Below are 17,083 nucleotides of genomic sequence, written 5' to 3'. Positions count from 1 at the left end.
AAAATATGAGAATTTTCTAATACAGTAAAACCTCGTTATAACAAAGTTGAAGGAGCGGTCGTAATTGTTTTGTTATAACCATTAGTTTGTTATAGCCAATATCTATTTCTTCCCACTATAGCAAGCAAGGGGAATTATGATTACTTTGTTATATCCATTAGTTTGTTATATCCCATTTTGTTATAACGAGGTTTTACTGTAGTAGTTTCGAATAATACGCTATTCAAGGTTTGCTTTGAGATGAACTGCAATAGTATTCATATTCTTTGGAAGTGTTGATTGCGGTAGGTTAGACCAGAGCCGTATATGTAGAGAGTTTGGCCATTCGCTGGGAAGTATAGAAGACAAATGAGGAGGCGCCATTGATTAAAAGCGGGCTGGGCGCGTTCCAGTGCGTCTTTACAAATTCGAATGTAGCCAACCAGAAGCCGGAAATAATACCCTGGTGGTGGTCACGAGAAACAAACTTGATAAGGGCATCAAAGTAACTCTCAGTGACTGAAAATATGGTGCACGTGATGTTACAATCAAGATCATCCAAAATCGTGGTGGAAGAGTGCAACTAGAGGAATGATCGACATAATCCGTACGCCAAGCGCCGGGATTCTGCTGTCCGAGCGGTCACACTCTCTCCAAGCAAAACAGAGTTAAGCAGCGCATTCGTTTCTTACATCTTTCTGCACGATCATGATTGAAACATCACGTGCACCCTATTTTCAACCGGAAAGGGTTACTACACTTCACTCTTATGCGCTTATTAAAACCATATACCAACATATAGCTTTGACCAAAATAGCTTCTTGCTACAACTGCTAGAAGATTCTTTAAGGGTTCTGGTTGGCAAAGAGAGCATGGACAGACAAGAGGAAGCTCAGTGACGACCTTCACTACTAGTTCAACTGGGTTTTCGTCTAAGCATGTTGCAGTAGTGAAAGGCTGAGTAATACTATTCAAGATGAATTCGAAAATATTCTGCTGAAACCACTATTTGGTTTGAGTTCGCTTCGAATTCAGAATCCACTATTTGCACATACCTAAAATTTTCAGAGCATTCCACTTCTAGTGTGGCATTTGGGTCCTCATACTGGTAGGCTGAGAGCTCAACTGTCACTCTTTTTCTTTAGAGACAGTGCTGGTGAATCATAAGCAAACCATAAGTTCTCTAAAGCTGTTTAAGCTGGCTGCCAACTATTAATCACGTCTTGATTCCATTAAACTACCTGAATCAATGTAATGAAATCATGCTCTTAGTCGCTGGCCTATTACCTGAGTGCTGCTGCTTATGCCACATGTAATCTCACAGCCTCGGCATTTCAGAGTAGCAAACATGTTAAATTGGCAAATAGTCTTGGTTTTAATCTCAACTTAATTTTAGAATAAACATTTTTGTAGTAGATTTCTGTGTATTCTCAGCTATGCCAAATAATGTAGGAATGTTTGGTCGGTTTCCCATAAATGCAATGCAAAAAATATTTGCTTAGCATGAACTACATTGGCTGCATATTTTGATTAACTTAAAAGTTAGGACCGTGTCTTCGACACTGTGGCACCACGTGGAGGCAGTTTCAGTTTTCATGTTAAGGGGTGTAAAGCCATAAACGCAGGGAACAAAACATTAAGCGTGCAGTACAAAGTGGAGGCACAAGGAGGTATTGTGCGCCGCCGAAAACAACAACAAAATGCATTAAGTGGCGGAGCAAAGGAATAGAGAGAGAGAGAGAGAAAAGAAAGAAAGGGGGACAGAGATAGAATGGCATGAAACAAAGATGAAGTTGGTAGGAGAGGGCCGTGAAGTGGAAGAGAGAGGATAGGGAGCATGAAAAAGCTCCCCGCTCTTTTTAGCCCTTAAGCTCCCTGCTTGGTTTGGATTACATCTTCCGCTCCTGAGGTTTCCAGCAGCTTAGGGTTTTGTTTGCTGCTCTTTAATTGTTAGCACTGCGGGGTTTCGACCACATTGGTTTGGACGGCTTTGACTTTCAAGCAGTTTTGGTTGCTCACTCTTTGTTAGGGGCGAAGCTCCTTAGGGTCTAGCCTTGTCCGTCCAACCAGCGTCCATGCTCACATAAAAAAAAAAAAAATGTTTGCACAGTCGACAGGATTCGAACCTGTGCAGGGAGACCCCAATGGATTTCTAGCCCATCGCCTTAACGCGTCGGAGGGGATGGTCGCTTGACGTGTACAGTAGCCGACCAATTTTTCAGATGGCAAAAATTTGGACATGCTTGATTATTCGGACATCGGTGCGGGAAGGGCCAGTGACTTGGGGAATGTTGTTCAGACCCATTTTTTCTGACTGCTCTTATTCTGACTTTTGACACTTGACCGAATTCGAAAAAATTGGTCAGCTACCGTAATTTGCAGAATTCTAAAGCATCGGAAATGTTAATAGTGGGCACTTGTCCGAAGTAGGTACTTGCGCAGTATTTTACGTTAACGTTTATTTTTGTGATAAGAAGCTAAAGAAATATTTCTTTTCAACTGGGCCTTTATTGTTTAATTCCATTTTTAGACCATAACTCTAATTTAGACACATCCAGTAAGATATTTTAGTTCCTTCTGATAAGCCAAGTCTATTTTCAAGGTCCTTTTGTGTTTGTTTTAAAGGGAAGTAGTTATTTTTCGCACTTGTGTTCCCAGCATGGGTTTTAAAAATGTTTTATTGAAAACGTTCAAAATGATGGCGGAGCTCCCCCTGTTTACCTAAATTTCATGCTAAACTTAGCATCATCCTAAAGTTAGTTAAGAACAGCAAGAATGACTATGTTTGATTGCAGTCTCCTCGATAAAAAGCACTTCAGGGTAAGCCCGTTATTTCCTAGGTGCGGTGTGACTTATAAATAGTAAGATATGATTATAAAACTTGCCATTAATCCAATAGAACACTCTATTGAAACTTTTGCTATGGTTTGTGTATTTGACCAACAGACCCCCCCGTTATGTACATCTACTGTTCATCTCGTATGCACGACCATGCCTTTTTCTGTTGCTCAATCCTTCTCTTCGCACTCGCACAGGGTCATCCTCTCTACCCCTGACGCCTTCTTTTCACACCTCGAGGCCGAGTCCTTCGGCAAGCTGGGTCGTTGGACGGGGGAGCTGTTCTTGGAGCTGCACCAAGGCACCTACACGACGCACGCTACGACCAAGAAGCTCAACCGGCGGGCGGAGCTGGCCCTTAGAGACGCGGAGCTCCTGTGGTCCGTCGCATCCTCGCTCTCCGCGTCCGGAGCGTCCCAGTACCCGTTGGAAGACTTTGAGGCGTGCTGGAAGGACGTGCTGCTCAACCAGTTTCATGACGTGCTGCCCGGCAGTTGCATCGCAGAAGTGCGCCGAGATGCGGAAGAAATCTACACGAGGGTGCTGAGGAGAGTCGCACATCTCGGAGACGAAGCCCTGGAGAAGCTTTTCGGTGAGTTGTTGCTAAAAACGAGATTTTTTATGAATAAATTGGGGTACACCCGATTTATTCGTAAGGAGCAGCTGTGCTAAATTTTTCTACGGACCGTTTTACTGAAAGAGGGTAAGAGAGAAAAGGGGAAAAGGCTACCGGTGCTTTCCTCTTTGCTGGTTAGTTAGGAACAAGCGGAAGACGCGGATGAACGCCTTGAACGTGTGTGTTCCTCCAAGTTCACTTGTTTTCTTCGCGGTTTCCTCCATTTCTTTACTTCCATATTTAATTAAAGATAGTGCACTCAACGACGAGAATCCCCTGGTCATCGGGCACCAGTGTTCGATAATAAGCTGCACGAATAACAGCCGAAAGTGCAGAATATTATCGGGGGATGGGATTCGACAAGGCAACTGTGGCTGCAATGTCTTCAAACTCCATTGCTTTCCAAATGACCAAGACCTCCGGCGGCAGTGGGGTGCGTCCGTAAACCGAAAAGACTTTTCCCCGACGCCATTTTCTCGAATGGGCTTGGAACCTATTGGGAATGGAGCGTGCAACAAATTGATTGCTCTACCGCCCATGCACGCACCTTGTGCGCTCACAAGGTGCGTGCAAGTTTTCTGGTGAGAATTGCTGTTTCAGCTTATTACTTCTAACTTAATTTATTTGAATGGCGACACTGACTCGATTTTATCATTAACAACACATTGAAGGCTCATTTTCACTGCTGGGCGTGGCCAGAAAGTATTGAAAAATTAGTTCTATCGGTTTTCCTGAATTGCAATCTCTCGCGCGATACCAGAGAGCCGTGAACTTAGTTGACCATCACAGCCTGACTAGATTCTTTTAGAGCGCAGCTTTTAGACGCCTGTTTCCGGCTTGAGCGGCGTCGCCTTCGCCGTTGCTTTCGGCATCAGTGTTGCCGTCGTCGTAACCACGCAATGTGTTATGGGTAAATTTATTTCCCCGCTAAATCTAGCGAGAAAAATTCCCCCGCTAAGTCTAGCGGAAAAATTTCCCCTCTAAATCTATCGGAAAAAGTCTCTCTGGGGAATGACGTGACCCCCTGCCACGTGACCTCAGGGGGGGGGGTCATGTGAAGGTCGCGTGACCCCTCCCCCAGGTCATGTGGCCCCCCCAAGAACACGTGACCCTCAGTGCCCTTCCCTCCCCCTCCTCAAGAGCTGCTCTCTGATTCGGCATTACAGGGAGCTGTAAACAGCTTTCATTTTTTTATTTTTAAAATTCGTACATAACTGAAAGGAAAACTCAATTTCTATTACTAAGACATGCTCATGCATCGATCTTGAATCGTTGAATCATTGATCGACTCACTCCGGCAATGGGCCCATCTCAACTTTGCTATTTTCAGTTCTCAACAAAGGAGACACTCGTTGACACAGGATCCTCAAACACGCTCCCTAAGTCGGCACTTTGAAGCACCCAGCACCTTGAAGCACCCAACTAGCACACCCAACGCGGGAGCGGCGCCCCGAAGAACACTTTTGCCAACGTTTCTAACCATTCAGCATGGCTGCGGAACCTGAAGTTCGCTAGATGGCGCTACAGCATTGAAAATGGCGCTACCCTTTGATAAAAATTCCAAAGATGCCTAAGCACTTCTTATGAGTTGTGAATGCAAAAGCATGAATGTCGTTCTTCCGCTCTGTTAGTTTGTCTGCGGTGTACTGGTGTGGATGGCAACGTTTAGCGACGGTCGAGCGCGCTCTCGTGAAGTGGCCGCGCCGCACTGAGCTCTGCTGTGTAGCCTCCCCGGAGTTCGCCTCAGCGGGCCGTGTGACGAGGCCCGCACCTCTTACCGGCGGCCAGGCCGCTGTGTGTGCTGTGCCACCATGGAGAGGGCTTCTCTGGTGGCATTCCTTAGAACTACGTCGCACGAGAGCCAATGGGAACCTTGTTCCTTGGAACTGATGCACGCCAGCCAACGGAAGCCTATCCATCAGATTTCTGCTACATACGCTCCATTGGGACATGGGAAGGTGCCATTTCGCACGGCTTCAGAAGCTGATGATGTCAGTTCACTCCATAGGACAGTTAATGCTTTTGCAGTAAAACAATCTATATCAGGGGTTCTGTCGTCTGCTTCTTGCACAGGGGTTGCGATGATGTAATAATGCCGAGCTTGGCCGATTGAAAAAATAGTGGATAGACCTCAAGGCATTTAGTATTGAGGTCTACCCACCATCCTCTCAATCGAAACTCTGGGTCATTTTTACACCACCGCAACTTTGCAAGAAGCAGACGACTTGCTCTCCGCTTAGGGCTAAACATTGATTAAAAATTTTTAATGCAAAAGCATTATCTGTTTTATGGAGTGAAGCCGACGTTGTCAGTAACCGTCAGTAGCAGCAAAAATGTAGTTAAATTCCCATTGGCCAAAGGTACAGCAATGCAGACGCTTTGTCATGGAAGTCGGCGGGGTGCTCAAGGTGAAAGCAGGTGCGCCTCAGAAATAAAACACAAAGAAAAGCACAGCAACGCAGATGCATTGTCACGGATGGCGTGGAGCTGGTGGGGTTGGCATTGCCTGCGCATTGGGGGAGCGTGATGTCACTGCCAGAGCGCCGTGTGCGATAAGAAGACGTGGTGTGCTGCTTCTAGGAATGCGCTGTGTGTAGGCATTCATACACGTAAGCATGTCTTAATTTTTTAGCTCGATTAATGGGCACATTTATATTATTGATTAATAATCGGATTAATTAATAATGCATTCATTTCCTGTCATAACAGCACCGAAGGGCCAGGGCACATGTTTAGGGGTTAAAAGCGCTAAAAACGACGGACGAGTAGGAGAGACACACACCACAGAGCGCTACTTGCAACTGGTTTATTATTGGAAAAACTACACGTACCGCGAAACCACAAGACAATATCCGATTCAGTTCCAACCGTCGCTAATCACACTTCTTACTCTTACACCTTACACCAGGTGTAAGAGTAAGAAGTGTGATTAGCGACGGTTGGAACTGAATCGGATATTGTCTTGTTGGTTTTGCGGTACGTGTAGTTTTTCCAATAATAAACCAGTTGCAAGTAGCGCACTGTGGTGTGTGTCTCTCCTACTCGTCCGTCGTTTTTAGCGCTTTTAACTCCTAAACATGTTCAACCAACTAGCCCAAATCCAAACCCTTCTGCCAGGGCACATGTTTGCTTTTACGCTTTTTTTGTGATCAACATTGCAATGTGCACTTTCAGCTGCAGATAAACACGCGCCCCCAGGTTTAGTCGAAAGATATTCGCAGATCATTATTCTGCTGGCAAAGGCATGGCAGAAGGATTTTTCTGGTATTTTCTGTCGTGAGCGAGTTGCTTGCTTCTTCACAGTCATCCTTGCTACACTAGGCAGGCGCTTGGAAGACATTGAACTAGGAGAGACGTAATGTTTTTCCCGACCAACACACTTCAGAACTGAGAAAGCCCCATTATCACAACCGCAGCTCGCCGTTCGTCATGTAGGCTGTGAAACTATAGAGACAGAGCCAGGCTTTTCCGTTGGCTGGTCAACACCAAGGTCCGTCGCCGATGAGTGGCAAGACGCACGGATGGCACATTGTGAAAGTTGACTGCTTCAAGAGGATTGACAATGTCAGTGGTACAACCTCAACGTCAGATTATGAAAAATGTGTTTTGTGTGGTCGTCTGCAAAGAAAATTGCAGACGACCACACAAAATGTGCTGCGGTTGACAGTGGTAGCTACTGTGTTGTGGAAAGGCACGTTTTAGGAGATTTGCCTTCAGTCAATATGCTGTGCAATCTTTGCAATAGGTTCTTTGCTTTTGGTGGAATTGATGTAGGAGACGTTTTGCATCGATGCACTCAGGTTCTCTTTTTTTGTTTGTCTGTGTGTGCACGTGTGCGTGCGTGTGTTTAGCTTGTGTCTTGTTCACCGGTGTGGCATGCCCGCGTGGCTGGACTGTTTTTTGTCGTTTGCTCGACAGTGACATTTTACATACCATTTTGGGAATCGGTTAGTGAAGGAGCGGAGTGCAATGGTTTTGATCGAACAGCCATTGTCTCCGTTCGCCCGACAAAGCACGCACAACTGGAAGCCTGCCGAAGTTTCTCTCACGTGCATGCGAACACGATTGAACGTCAGAGGCACGAGCCGGGACGGTTGCAATCCATTGTTTTACGTTTGCTTACTTTTGACGAAAATCTGGCATGTCGGGGAACCAGTAAAACAGTGGCAAGGTGTTTTTCAGAATTGCTCGGCAATACATACAGCAATGCGCTGTACACTTGTGGGATGTCTCAGCAGTAAAACCACAAGCAGCGAGTTCCATCACAACAAGTCACATCGGAGCACAACAGAACATGAAGTGTTATTCGTTTGTACAGCACTTAAAACAAATATTTCGATTTTCCTAAGAATATGTGCTTCATAAGCCACTTTTGCTGTTCCAAAACACTGCCTTGGCTGCTCCAAAAGCCATTTTTGCTGCTCCAAAACACTGTTTTGGTTGCTCCAAAGGCCACATTTGCTGCTCCAAAACACCATTTTGGCTACTCCGAAAGGTGCTCCAAAATGGCTTAGGCCAATCACATCACTGCAGATGGGAGGGGAGGAGTCAGGGTGCTTGACACTGACTGGTTAATGTGGAGGTCATATGACGAGGGGTGAAGTGAGGAGAAAGGTAGGCGAGGAGGAAAAGTGGGATAGGATGAGTGGGTTAGAAGGTTATGGAAGATCACCAGGTTTATCATTTGAAGTGTACACTTGCCACACATTAAATTATCCGTTGAAGAGCGCCGTAAACGTAGGCATCTGGCTGAAAAGGCTAGACTTGCTGCTAAATGATGACATAAATGTTTGTGATGCTAAAACATTTTACGTATGCAACACAGTTGCGTAGCAATTTGCCATTCCTTTTTCTCACTCTTCTCTTATTTTTTACTTTGAAACTTGAAGTGCTCTTTCTGCTTTCTCTTGGATCATTTGAGTAAAGATACAAACTATAATATGCAGGTTGTGCATTACATTTGTGTGGTTACCCATGATCACAGAAGTCACGCAAATGGTTGCAACGCAGGCACGTGCAGCGACAAAACTGTAGGCGACCTGGTGTTTGTGAACACACTCCCCTGGGGGCGCAGCGAGGTGGTGCAGGTGCCTCTGAGCTGGGAGGAGCTCTCAAAGCGCTGCTGGATCGAGGGCGTGGATGACAACGCCATGCAGAGGACCCAGGACGGCACCCTCATCTCCTTTGCGGCCACCCCCAGCGGCTACCGGATCCTGCGGGGCATCTCGTCCCACAAGGTCTCCGTGCGAGCAGGTTGGGATGCCCGCTTTCGTTTCATTTTCTCGCTGGCCAAAGTGCCTCCCCACACTTTCAGCTGTGTCCCCACTCTTGCTTGAGCAGATTTGACTTACCATTTTTTCCGGATTACCGCACCCAGTGTGTAGTCCGCAGGGGTAACTCTTGGTTGAAAAAGAAAAGCTCTTCCTTAGATAGTCTGCATTAGGTGCGTGCAGTATAGCTCGCAATAATTCACTTTCGGATATCTTGTACTTCTGGTTAATTCAAACAATTTTCAATATTTTGGTTGTCCCGCTATGTTTGTAATGGATTCATAAGCCGCTTCATTCGAATTGCGTTTTTGTGTAGTAATTCCTTGTTATAATGAAATTTCTTTATTTAAATTATCACTCTTACCGAAGTGTGACTTGGTCCCGACCGAAATGCTTGCATTTTGAACCTGATTACTCTATCTGTATCGGCAGCTGACCACGCTTATGATGAAGGCCAAGGTGCCAAGAGCACGCAAGCCTACACAGAGGCACACGGAGACCCTTGCATTCCTTCTCCCTTCCTCACTGAGGCAAACGGCAAATTGGGAAAATGGTGAACAAGAAACGGAGCAAACGGGTGACGGAGGGCACAGTGCTGCTTTTGATGTTGATGCGCGGATGCGGCCAGGGAGCAGCTAGAGCAGCATCCATATTTTGGCGCTGCTCACAGCGCCCGCAGCTGACGCAGCCCGACTCTTGTCGTAATTCGGTCAAAGGAGCGATGGAACTGACGAAGCTGGGAGAAGATCATCCCTTCGGGATCTTCTGACGTGCGTGCCAGTACGCCCGCGGCGTACATATGCATCATATGGGAGAGTGTGAGTGTTTACCAAAAGTCGCTTAGATATCATCTGCGAGGTTCAGAAAAGTGGCCGGATGAAGTCCAAAATCACCAATGAATTCAACATTCTGGCATTGGCTCTTCAGCACTGTCCACCATTTGGCAGAAGAAGCAAGGCATACTGAATGGTTTAGAGAACTTCTCATGCAAGAGAAAGCGCGCCCGCGACCCAAAGATGAAAAATGGCCAATTGCTGCTGCACACGTCGGATTTCCTCTCATAAGGATGCTTGCCGAGCTGCCGCACAATTCCCAGAGCTGCAACGATCTCTACAAGAATGTGTCAGACATGTTGGCAAAGCCGCGGAGGATAACTTTGATTCTTTCGCTCTTGTCGATACTGATGTTTCCGTTGTTGCTCCTGCCACGAATACTGCAATCATAGACCTTGCGCGCAGCCAGGGTAAACTCTAAGCGACGTCGCAGAGGCACCTTGGGAAATGCCGACAACTGTGGAAACGTAAAACGCTCTTTCCCTGAACACTGCTGTCGCTGCGCGCCTTTTTAACCCCTAAATAAAATAAGCAAAAAAGAAAAAAAGTCTTCGTCAAGTTGAGTGTGTTAACAAAAACGGTTCAGCAATCGCACTTTTAACGCCTTATCTTTGTTTACTTTTTACAGAGGAGATGTTAAGGGCTAGGTTCCCCAGGATCGTGTCCGTGTATGTTGACACAAACCTACCTGGACAGCTACTGCCATCTATAAGCGACGGCGGCAAACACACAACCAGTATTGTTTCCGCCGTCGCTCGTAGACGGCGGCAACCTTTCCAGCTATAATAGAAGAATGGATAGTTGGGCGCGTTGGTGGGAATTCATCGTAGGAAACAGCGCGAAAGACAGACGACGACGATGAAGAAGCACACAGTGTATCGAGTACAGCTCCGCTGGTCTTCCTTCTTTATGAGAGTGGAAAGGCTGAACGTTTTTTCTTTTGCCTTTATTGCTTTGCCCGTTTTTTTTTTCTTTTCTCTTTCTGCTTGAATTTAGTGAAGTTTCTTTTTTGTTTGCTTAACTTTATTCTTTGGATTAAGAGCTTCTTTAGCAGTTTTGCTTTCTTCATTCTTTCACTTTTTAAAGTTACTTTCGTGTTTTGTCTCCTGGGCTGTGTGGAGGTTGTGCCCTGGCACTCGCGTAGACGATTGCAAACATTGGTTGCGTAGACATCGCAAACATTGTCACCAGCTAAGCTCTACAGTATTTAGCGGCTCTTAGAGGCTCTATTTGGTAAGGTTCCGTTTGTCCCAGCCTTCGGTATCAGAAGAGATGCACGGAAATTTCAACTGGTGCTTAAGTTAACATATTTTTGTATATCAAATTATTGATATATCCAAATATTTTACGATCCCCTTTGAATTCAATATATCCGGGTTCGACTGCATGTTTTGAAAAAGGTATTGACATAATGATGCTAATACCATGCTAACATTGCCATTTTGACAGATTTTAACTTTCTAGCTTATGGTGCAGCTGTGGTTGCCACCAAGCTGGTTTTTCGATTTCTTGCAGTTACATGCAGTCTAAGGAAGGTTTGGGGGCATGATCAGACATGTAGAAGTTTTCATTGTGCACCACTGTTCTCAGCTAAATACATGTCACAATATGTGTACCACTGTTGTCAGCCGAATATATATCACAATATTCTTATTTCATTCTTCCTGCATGTTATATGAGGTAGTATTGCACATCTGATGTTGCATAAGGTGACCTCACCTTATAGATCCCTTGAGAGGCCATCGTTGCTCTTTCAAGGTCCTCTCACGTCGTACAATGTCAGAATGTCTAGCGACCGGGAAAACCGGAAATTGTCAGGGAAATTTTAATTACCGGGAAAAATCGGGGAATTGACAGGGAAATTGTCAAAAAGCGAGCCCAGTCAGGGAAAATAAGCCGGAAACGCCATCGAGTGCCCTGAGCAAAGACTTAAGAACTTAGGGGCCAGAAAAATGGGCAATAAACTCTGCTTAGAGCGGAGCGCGGGCTCTGCTCACCCGATGTGGGGTGTGCTACCCGATGGGAAGGGAACAGCCGACAAATCCAGTCCAACATTTGGATTGGATTGAGGGCGCGACACTAGGCTAGATCCAGTTAGAGCTACTAGATTTAGTAACAAATGGGAAAGCTGCAGATCACAATCCAAGCCTTAAGCCGAAAGTATCCAAAAGTATGCATCACGCGGCCATGACTTGGCCATACTGCCATTCAGTTATTGACGTGTGTGGTTGAGCGTCGCGTTTTCGTCGTGTTTCCGGAAGTGTCCTCTTCACTGACGATGTCGGCGGCAAGAAAGTGCTCGTTTAATCCGGACTGGACGATCCCGAATATTTTGGAATATGCAAGTTGGATTAAGCCCGTGCAAAATGATCCTCACAGTACTGAATGCTCAGTGCATTGTGTTGTAATGGTCTTGCATATTTAATTGCCTCTCAGAGGTCAGGGAATTTCACCTGAAATAGTCAGGGAAAACCTGGAAAAGTCAGGGAATTTCAAAATAATAATTTGCTATACACCCTGAATGTGTTGTGATTGCTCGACATCTTGGATGTTAGACAAGGTGCCATTATTGCTCGCATAATCTCGCGCGAGGTAAGCACAAGAGGACCGATAGAACTTCTCAGGTTATAGGAGCAGGAGGAGAAAACAAAGGTAACCAAAATGGCCCAACTTCCTTGATTACTCCGAGTCAGGGAAGGGAACAGGGAACTAAAAGGAGGAGGAAATAAAAAGTAGCCGAGACACAAATTTCATTTCTGTTTCTGTTTTTCCTGCAGAAACTCTCCCAGGAGGCACGCGACTCCGAAATCAGTTCCTGGAAGCGAGGCTTAACGCATCCGGAGAGGTGACATCCCTCAAGGTGCTGGGGGACTCCAAGGAGTTTGTTGCCTCCGACCAGGTGGCCAACACCTTTGTCATGTTCGATGACATTCCACTGTACTGGGACGCCTGGGACGTCATGGACTACCATCTGGAGACGCGCAGGCCTGCAATCACTCAGGTGAGCCTGCGTATGTCAGGCAGAATTCACACGAAAATGAAGTCCGGCAGATTTCTCGGCGGAGCGTGCGTTGTATGACAAACACATCGCACTCGTATGATGTCAACACGTTATGTGACGTATTCGTGGTGTGACGACAAGCGCGATACGGTGATGTCGGCTGTGTGGCAGAGGGACGGAGATGTATGCTTTTAACGGCACACTTTGCCACGAGATGCCTTAGTCAATAGTGCTAACTGCGAAATTCATTACTGGCGGTGTCTGTAGGATTCAGAGCCTACCTCTCAAACCCTGTGAGGCGGACCTCAGTAAAAGACATCCGACACCAACGGCTGCTCGTGAAGAACTCCCCTTTACTTCTTCTAAAGAACACGCATGCCCCTCTACACTAAGAGGGCGCCACTAGCTGGACAAATAGCGACCACTACATCTCCCCTTCTTAGAGGCTGCGTTTTCGCCAAATAGTTCTTGCAGCGAAATGCACCTACTTATTGTTCACAATAGTCCCATCAACTGCAATGTTTTCAAACTGTCCGCCGTTATAAGTCTAAACGCCTGGGGCGGGTCACGGCTCGTCCGCTGCGAGTCCGATAGGGACTTGTCGACACAGGCGGCCCTTTTGGGTCACTACTAATGTTCTGCTGAGCCGCTATTGGACTTGGAGGCACACCGTCAGCTGCGGGTGGTTCAACCGGCGGCCTTGGGGATGCAAAAGGAACCAGTACCCTGCGGTTGCGCTAAAGGACCGCTCCGCTGTGGTCAGCTTCCACCAGATAACTGCGGGGACGCTGTCCTGGGCTGAGCACCGTGGCCGGACACTGTTCCGACTGTACCCACACTCTTTCTCCAGGACGAAGAGGAGGCAGCTCGCGGGCAGCATGTCGCTGGTTGAAGGCCTGAGCTTGTTTCCATTTATACAACTCATTCCTCCTTGCCACCCGACCGGGCGATGGTGGCCGCGGAAGACTTTCATCTTGAGCCCTAGGAAGCCATGTCCTCAACCGACGCCCGAACAGAAGTTGTGCGGGGCTGTCTCCAGAAACTCCGGGGGTGTCTCGGTAGCTCAACAGTGCCAAGTATGGATCCTCAGCTTTAATTAAGAGTTCCTTGATGGTGCGGACAGCTCGCTCCGCTTCGCCGTTAGATTGCTGGAATCTGGGGCTACTTGTTTGGTGCTAAAAGCCGTAATCTTTTCCAAACTTCGCAAAATCCCCCAATGCAAACTGCGGGCTGTTATCCGTTCTTACGGATCGCGGAATACCATGCCGAGCGAAGGCTGACTTCATTGCCGCGATCGTAGCTCCACTCAAGGTGCTGCTTAACGTCAAGACTTCCAGGTACCTCGAGTGATAGTCCACAATAACGATGAAGTCCTGCTTCTTCCAATGAAACAGGTGGGCACCGACGACGTCCCATGGGCGAGTAGGAAAGCTGGACGATATGAAAGGTTCTGCCGGCTGCACTCTTGTCTTGGCACACTGCTCACAGCCGCTCACCAGGGAAGTGATCTGTGCATTGATGCCTGGCCACCAGACAGAGTCACGAGCTCTGGCCTTGCACTTGACAATTCCTTGGTGACCTTCATGTATGAGCCTTTGTATTGCCTGTCTTAAGTCGGCCGGTATGAGGAGCCTCGGGCCCTTGAGGAGAATTCCTTTGCGCAGCGACAGCTCTCCTCGGACAGACCAATACTTGGACAAATTGACAGGCAGCTTGTGCTTCGTCAGCCATCCAACCTCGCAATACCGTTTGAGTGCACAGCACTCTCCGTCAGACTGTTGCGCAGCTTGGACTTCCTCGGGGAGGAGTGGAAGGTCAACAGACGTGTCTTCCAGTGCTGCAATTGCAAATGTGTCAAGGGAGTCCTTGCACTTGTCTTCAGACCCCATTCTCTGGGGAGCTCTGGAGAGTGTGTCCGCTGTTGCCAGTAGCTTCCCCGGCACATACAGCATGTGAAATTGGTACTGCACCAGCTTTAAACGAAGGCGTTGAATGCGAGGAGGCAACATGTCTAACTCCATCTTGCCGAAGGGAGATACCAGGGGCATATGGTCGGTCTCCACACTGAGCTGCAAACCACGTACGAACTCGTCAAATTGTCGTACAGCCCACACCGTTGCCAAAGCCTCCTTCTCTGTTTGGCTATAGCGCATCTCTGCCGGGGTCATGGCCCTAGATGCGAAGGCCACCGCCCTCCTTTTCCCGAAGGTTGGTCTTGAAGGAGTACAGCACCGATGCCGAAGGAGCTGGCATCTGCCAAAACTGTTGTGGGGTACACTGGGTTGTACTTGGCGAGACAGCAGTCTGAACTCAAGAGGTTCTTCACCTGTAGGAATGCAGCCGCCTGCTCAGGACCCCAGGCCCATACGTTGCTCTTTGACAAAAGTGCTCGGAGAGGAGCGGTGACTTCGGAGATGTGTGGCACGAAACGCGCAACATGGTTTACCATGCCAAGTAGCCTTCGGACCCCTGCAACATCCTCAGGCCTTTCCATCGCCTGGACAGCCTGAATCTTGATAGGATCCGGCTTCACACCTTCTGGTGATACGACGACTCCAATAAAGCTGACTTCGGACACTCCGAACACGCACTTGTCTTTGTTGAGAGTGATGCCAGGCTTCGATAGTCAAGAAAGTACCTGGTTGAGCCGCGCGTCATGTTCTTCGCGCGTCCGTCCAAAGACAAGAATGTCGTCAATCATGTTGACGCACCCGACCTGTCCTTCGAGTATGCGCACCATCTGCTTCTGAAAGTACTCTGGTGCCGACGTAAGTCCGAAAGGCAGACGACAGAAGCAGAAGCGGCCAAAGGGAGTGATGAAAGTGGTGTACTCCTGACTTTCCTTGGCAAGTTTCACCTGGTGAAATCCGGAATTTGCGTCCAACTTGGAGTAAACAGTCGCTTCTCCCAGAAGTCCGAGAACTTGGTCCACCGTAGGAAGCATGTGCCGTTCTCGAAGGACGACCTTGTCGAGCTTCGTAAGGTCAACGCAGAGACGGTGACCACCAGATGCCTTCGGAACGACGACTACTTTTGCACACCATGGGGTGGGGCCTTCAACCCGACGAATGACGCCCTGTCGCTCGAGCTTCTCCAGTTTTTTCCTCACGACCTCTCGTAAGGGAATGGGTATACGACGAGGTACACTCAACGAGAAAGGGGTGGCTTTGGATTCTAGCCGGATCGTGTACTCGTCGGGTAGCGTACCTAGACCTGTGAAGAGCTCAGTGAAGCCTGGGTTGACTGCAGGCTTGGCTGCAGTATCGAGGAACTTGATGACCTTAAGGTCCTGTATGGCGGAGAAGTCCAGCAAAGGAGTACTGAAAGACTGGATGACATACACCTGCTGCTTGGACGATCTGCCGTTCCACCACAGTGTCGATGAGAAAGAACCCAGCACTTTAAGCGGGTGGTTGCCCGGTCCATGAATGGCGTTTTCCATGTTTGACAAACGCTTGGGAATCCGAGGGAAATCATCTGGAACAGCCGTCACCTCAGCTCCCGAGTCCACTTTGAAGGACGCTGTATAGTTGTTCACGGTGACGTCAATGTACTTCGCCTTCTCTCCGGTGTCGACTACAGAAAGCTGCAGAGTGCCTACTTTGGCTAGCTTTTTCACGCGGGAGAGACAGACCTCTGCGAAGTGGCCTTGCTTACGGCAAAAGTTACACTTCGATTTGCGTGCGGGACAGTCCTCATAAGGATGAGATGAACGTCCGCAGAATAAGCAAGAACCAGGCCTGCCCGTAGAGACGCGAGACGACTGGTCGTGAGCAGCGTTGGTGGTAGGCTTAGTGCCGCGCCGCTTGAGACGACCTGCGAGCTTGGTCGCGTCAAGATTGACACCTTGACCTCCTGGAGTTTCAGATTGACCCGTGCCTGCCTTGGTTGCCTTTTCTTTGTCGCCGTTTTCGGCTTGGCGCGCTTGTGCCCACGCGTCTTTGAGCGTGAGCTTTGGGTTACGTCCAAGACGGTCAGACAGCTGAGAGTCCCGAAGACCGACGACAAAACGATCCCTGACAAGACGTTCCTCGACCTCCGGGCTGCCATAGTTACAGCATTTGACTAGACGCATCAGCTCCGCGTAGAACGCATCTACGGTTTCCTCCGCTTGTTGGACCCGCCGATGGAAACGCGACGATTCGTATACTTCGTTCACGGGGTGGACGAAGTGCTCGGTGAATCACCGTACCACGACGTTGTATGGCGCCTCAGCGGACAGCGAAAAGGACTGCAGCAAGCGTCGGGCCTCTGATTTCATGCAGTAGAGTTGGAGACGTACCTGAACATGTTCAGGTGCCGAGGAAAGACCCGATGCAAAGGCGTAGTCTTCGTGCTGCGATAGCCAGGAGGGCCACTGTTCCGCGTTCAAAAAGTCGAAGCTGTCAAGCTGGCGTAAAGCGATGCCCCTCCAGGGTGTGGAATCGGTTGTGCTACCAGAGCCTGCCATACCCCACCACTTCTGACACCATGTAGGATTCAGAGCCTACCTCTCAAACCTTGTGGGGCGGAGCTCAGTAAAAGACATCCGACACAGACAGCTGCT

The 17,083-nt window shown here is 48.1% G+C and overlaps 1 protein-coding gene across 1 annotated transcript in view; it reads left to right on the top strand.

Annotated features, from left to right (window-relative positions):
- Positions 1–17,083, top strand: part of LOC120846968 (alpha-mannosidase 2C1) — a 111,098-nt gene that overhangs the window by 27,654 nt on the left and 66,361 nt on the right. Inside the window, exons 10-12 of the mRNA XM_042290348.1 lie at positions 3,015–3,409; positions 8,444–8,686; positions 12,314–12,537. Coding sequence (XP_042146282.1) covers positions 3,015–3,409; positions 8,444–8,686; positions 12,314–12,537 — 862 coding nt within the window. The remainder of the gene's footprint in view (positions 1–3,014; positions 3,410–8,443; positions 8,687–12,313; positions 12,538–17,083) is intronic.

This window comes from Ixodes scapularis, unplaced genomic scaffold, assembly GCF_016920785.2.
Source record: "Ixodes scapularis isolate PalLabHiFi unplaced genomic scaffold, ASM1692078v2 PGA_scaffold0__279_contigs__length_252992795, whole genome shotgun sequence".
Taxonomy (NCBI): domain Eukaryota; kingdom Metazoa; phylum Arthropoda; class Arachnida; order Ixodida; family Ixodidae; genus Ixodes; species Ixodes scapularis.
Note: the sequence above shows the minus strand (reverse complement) of the source record. Positions and strands in the feature narration are given on the sequence as shown.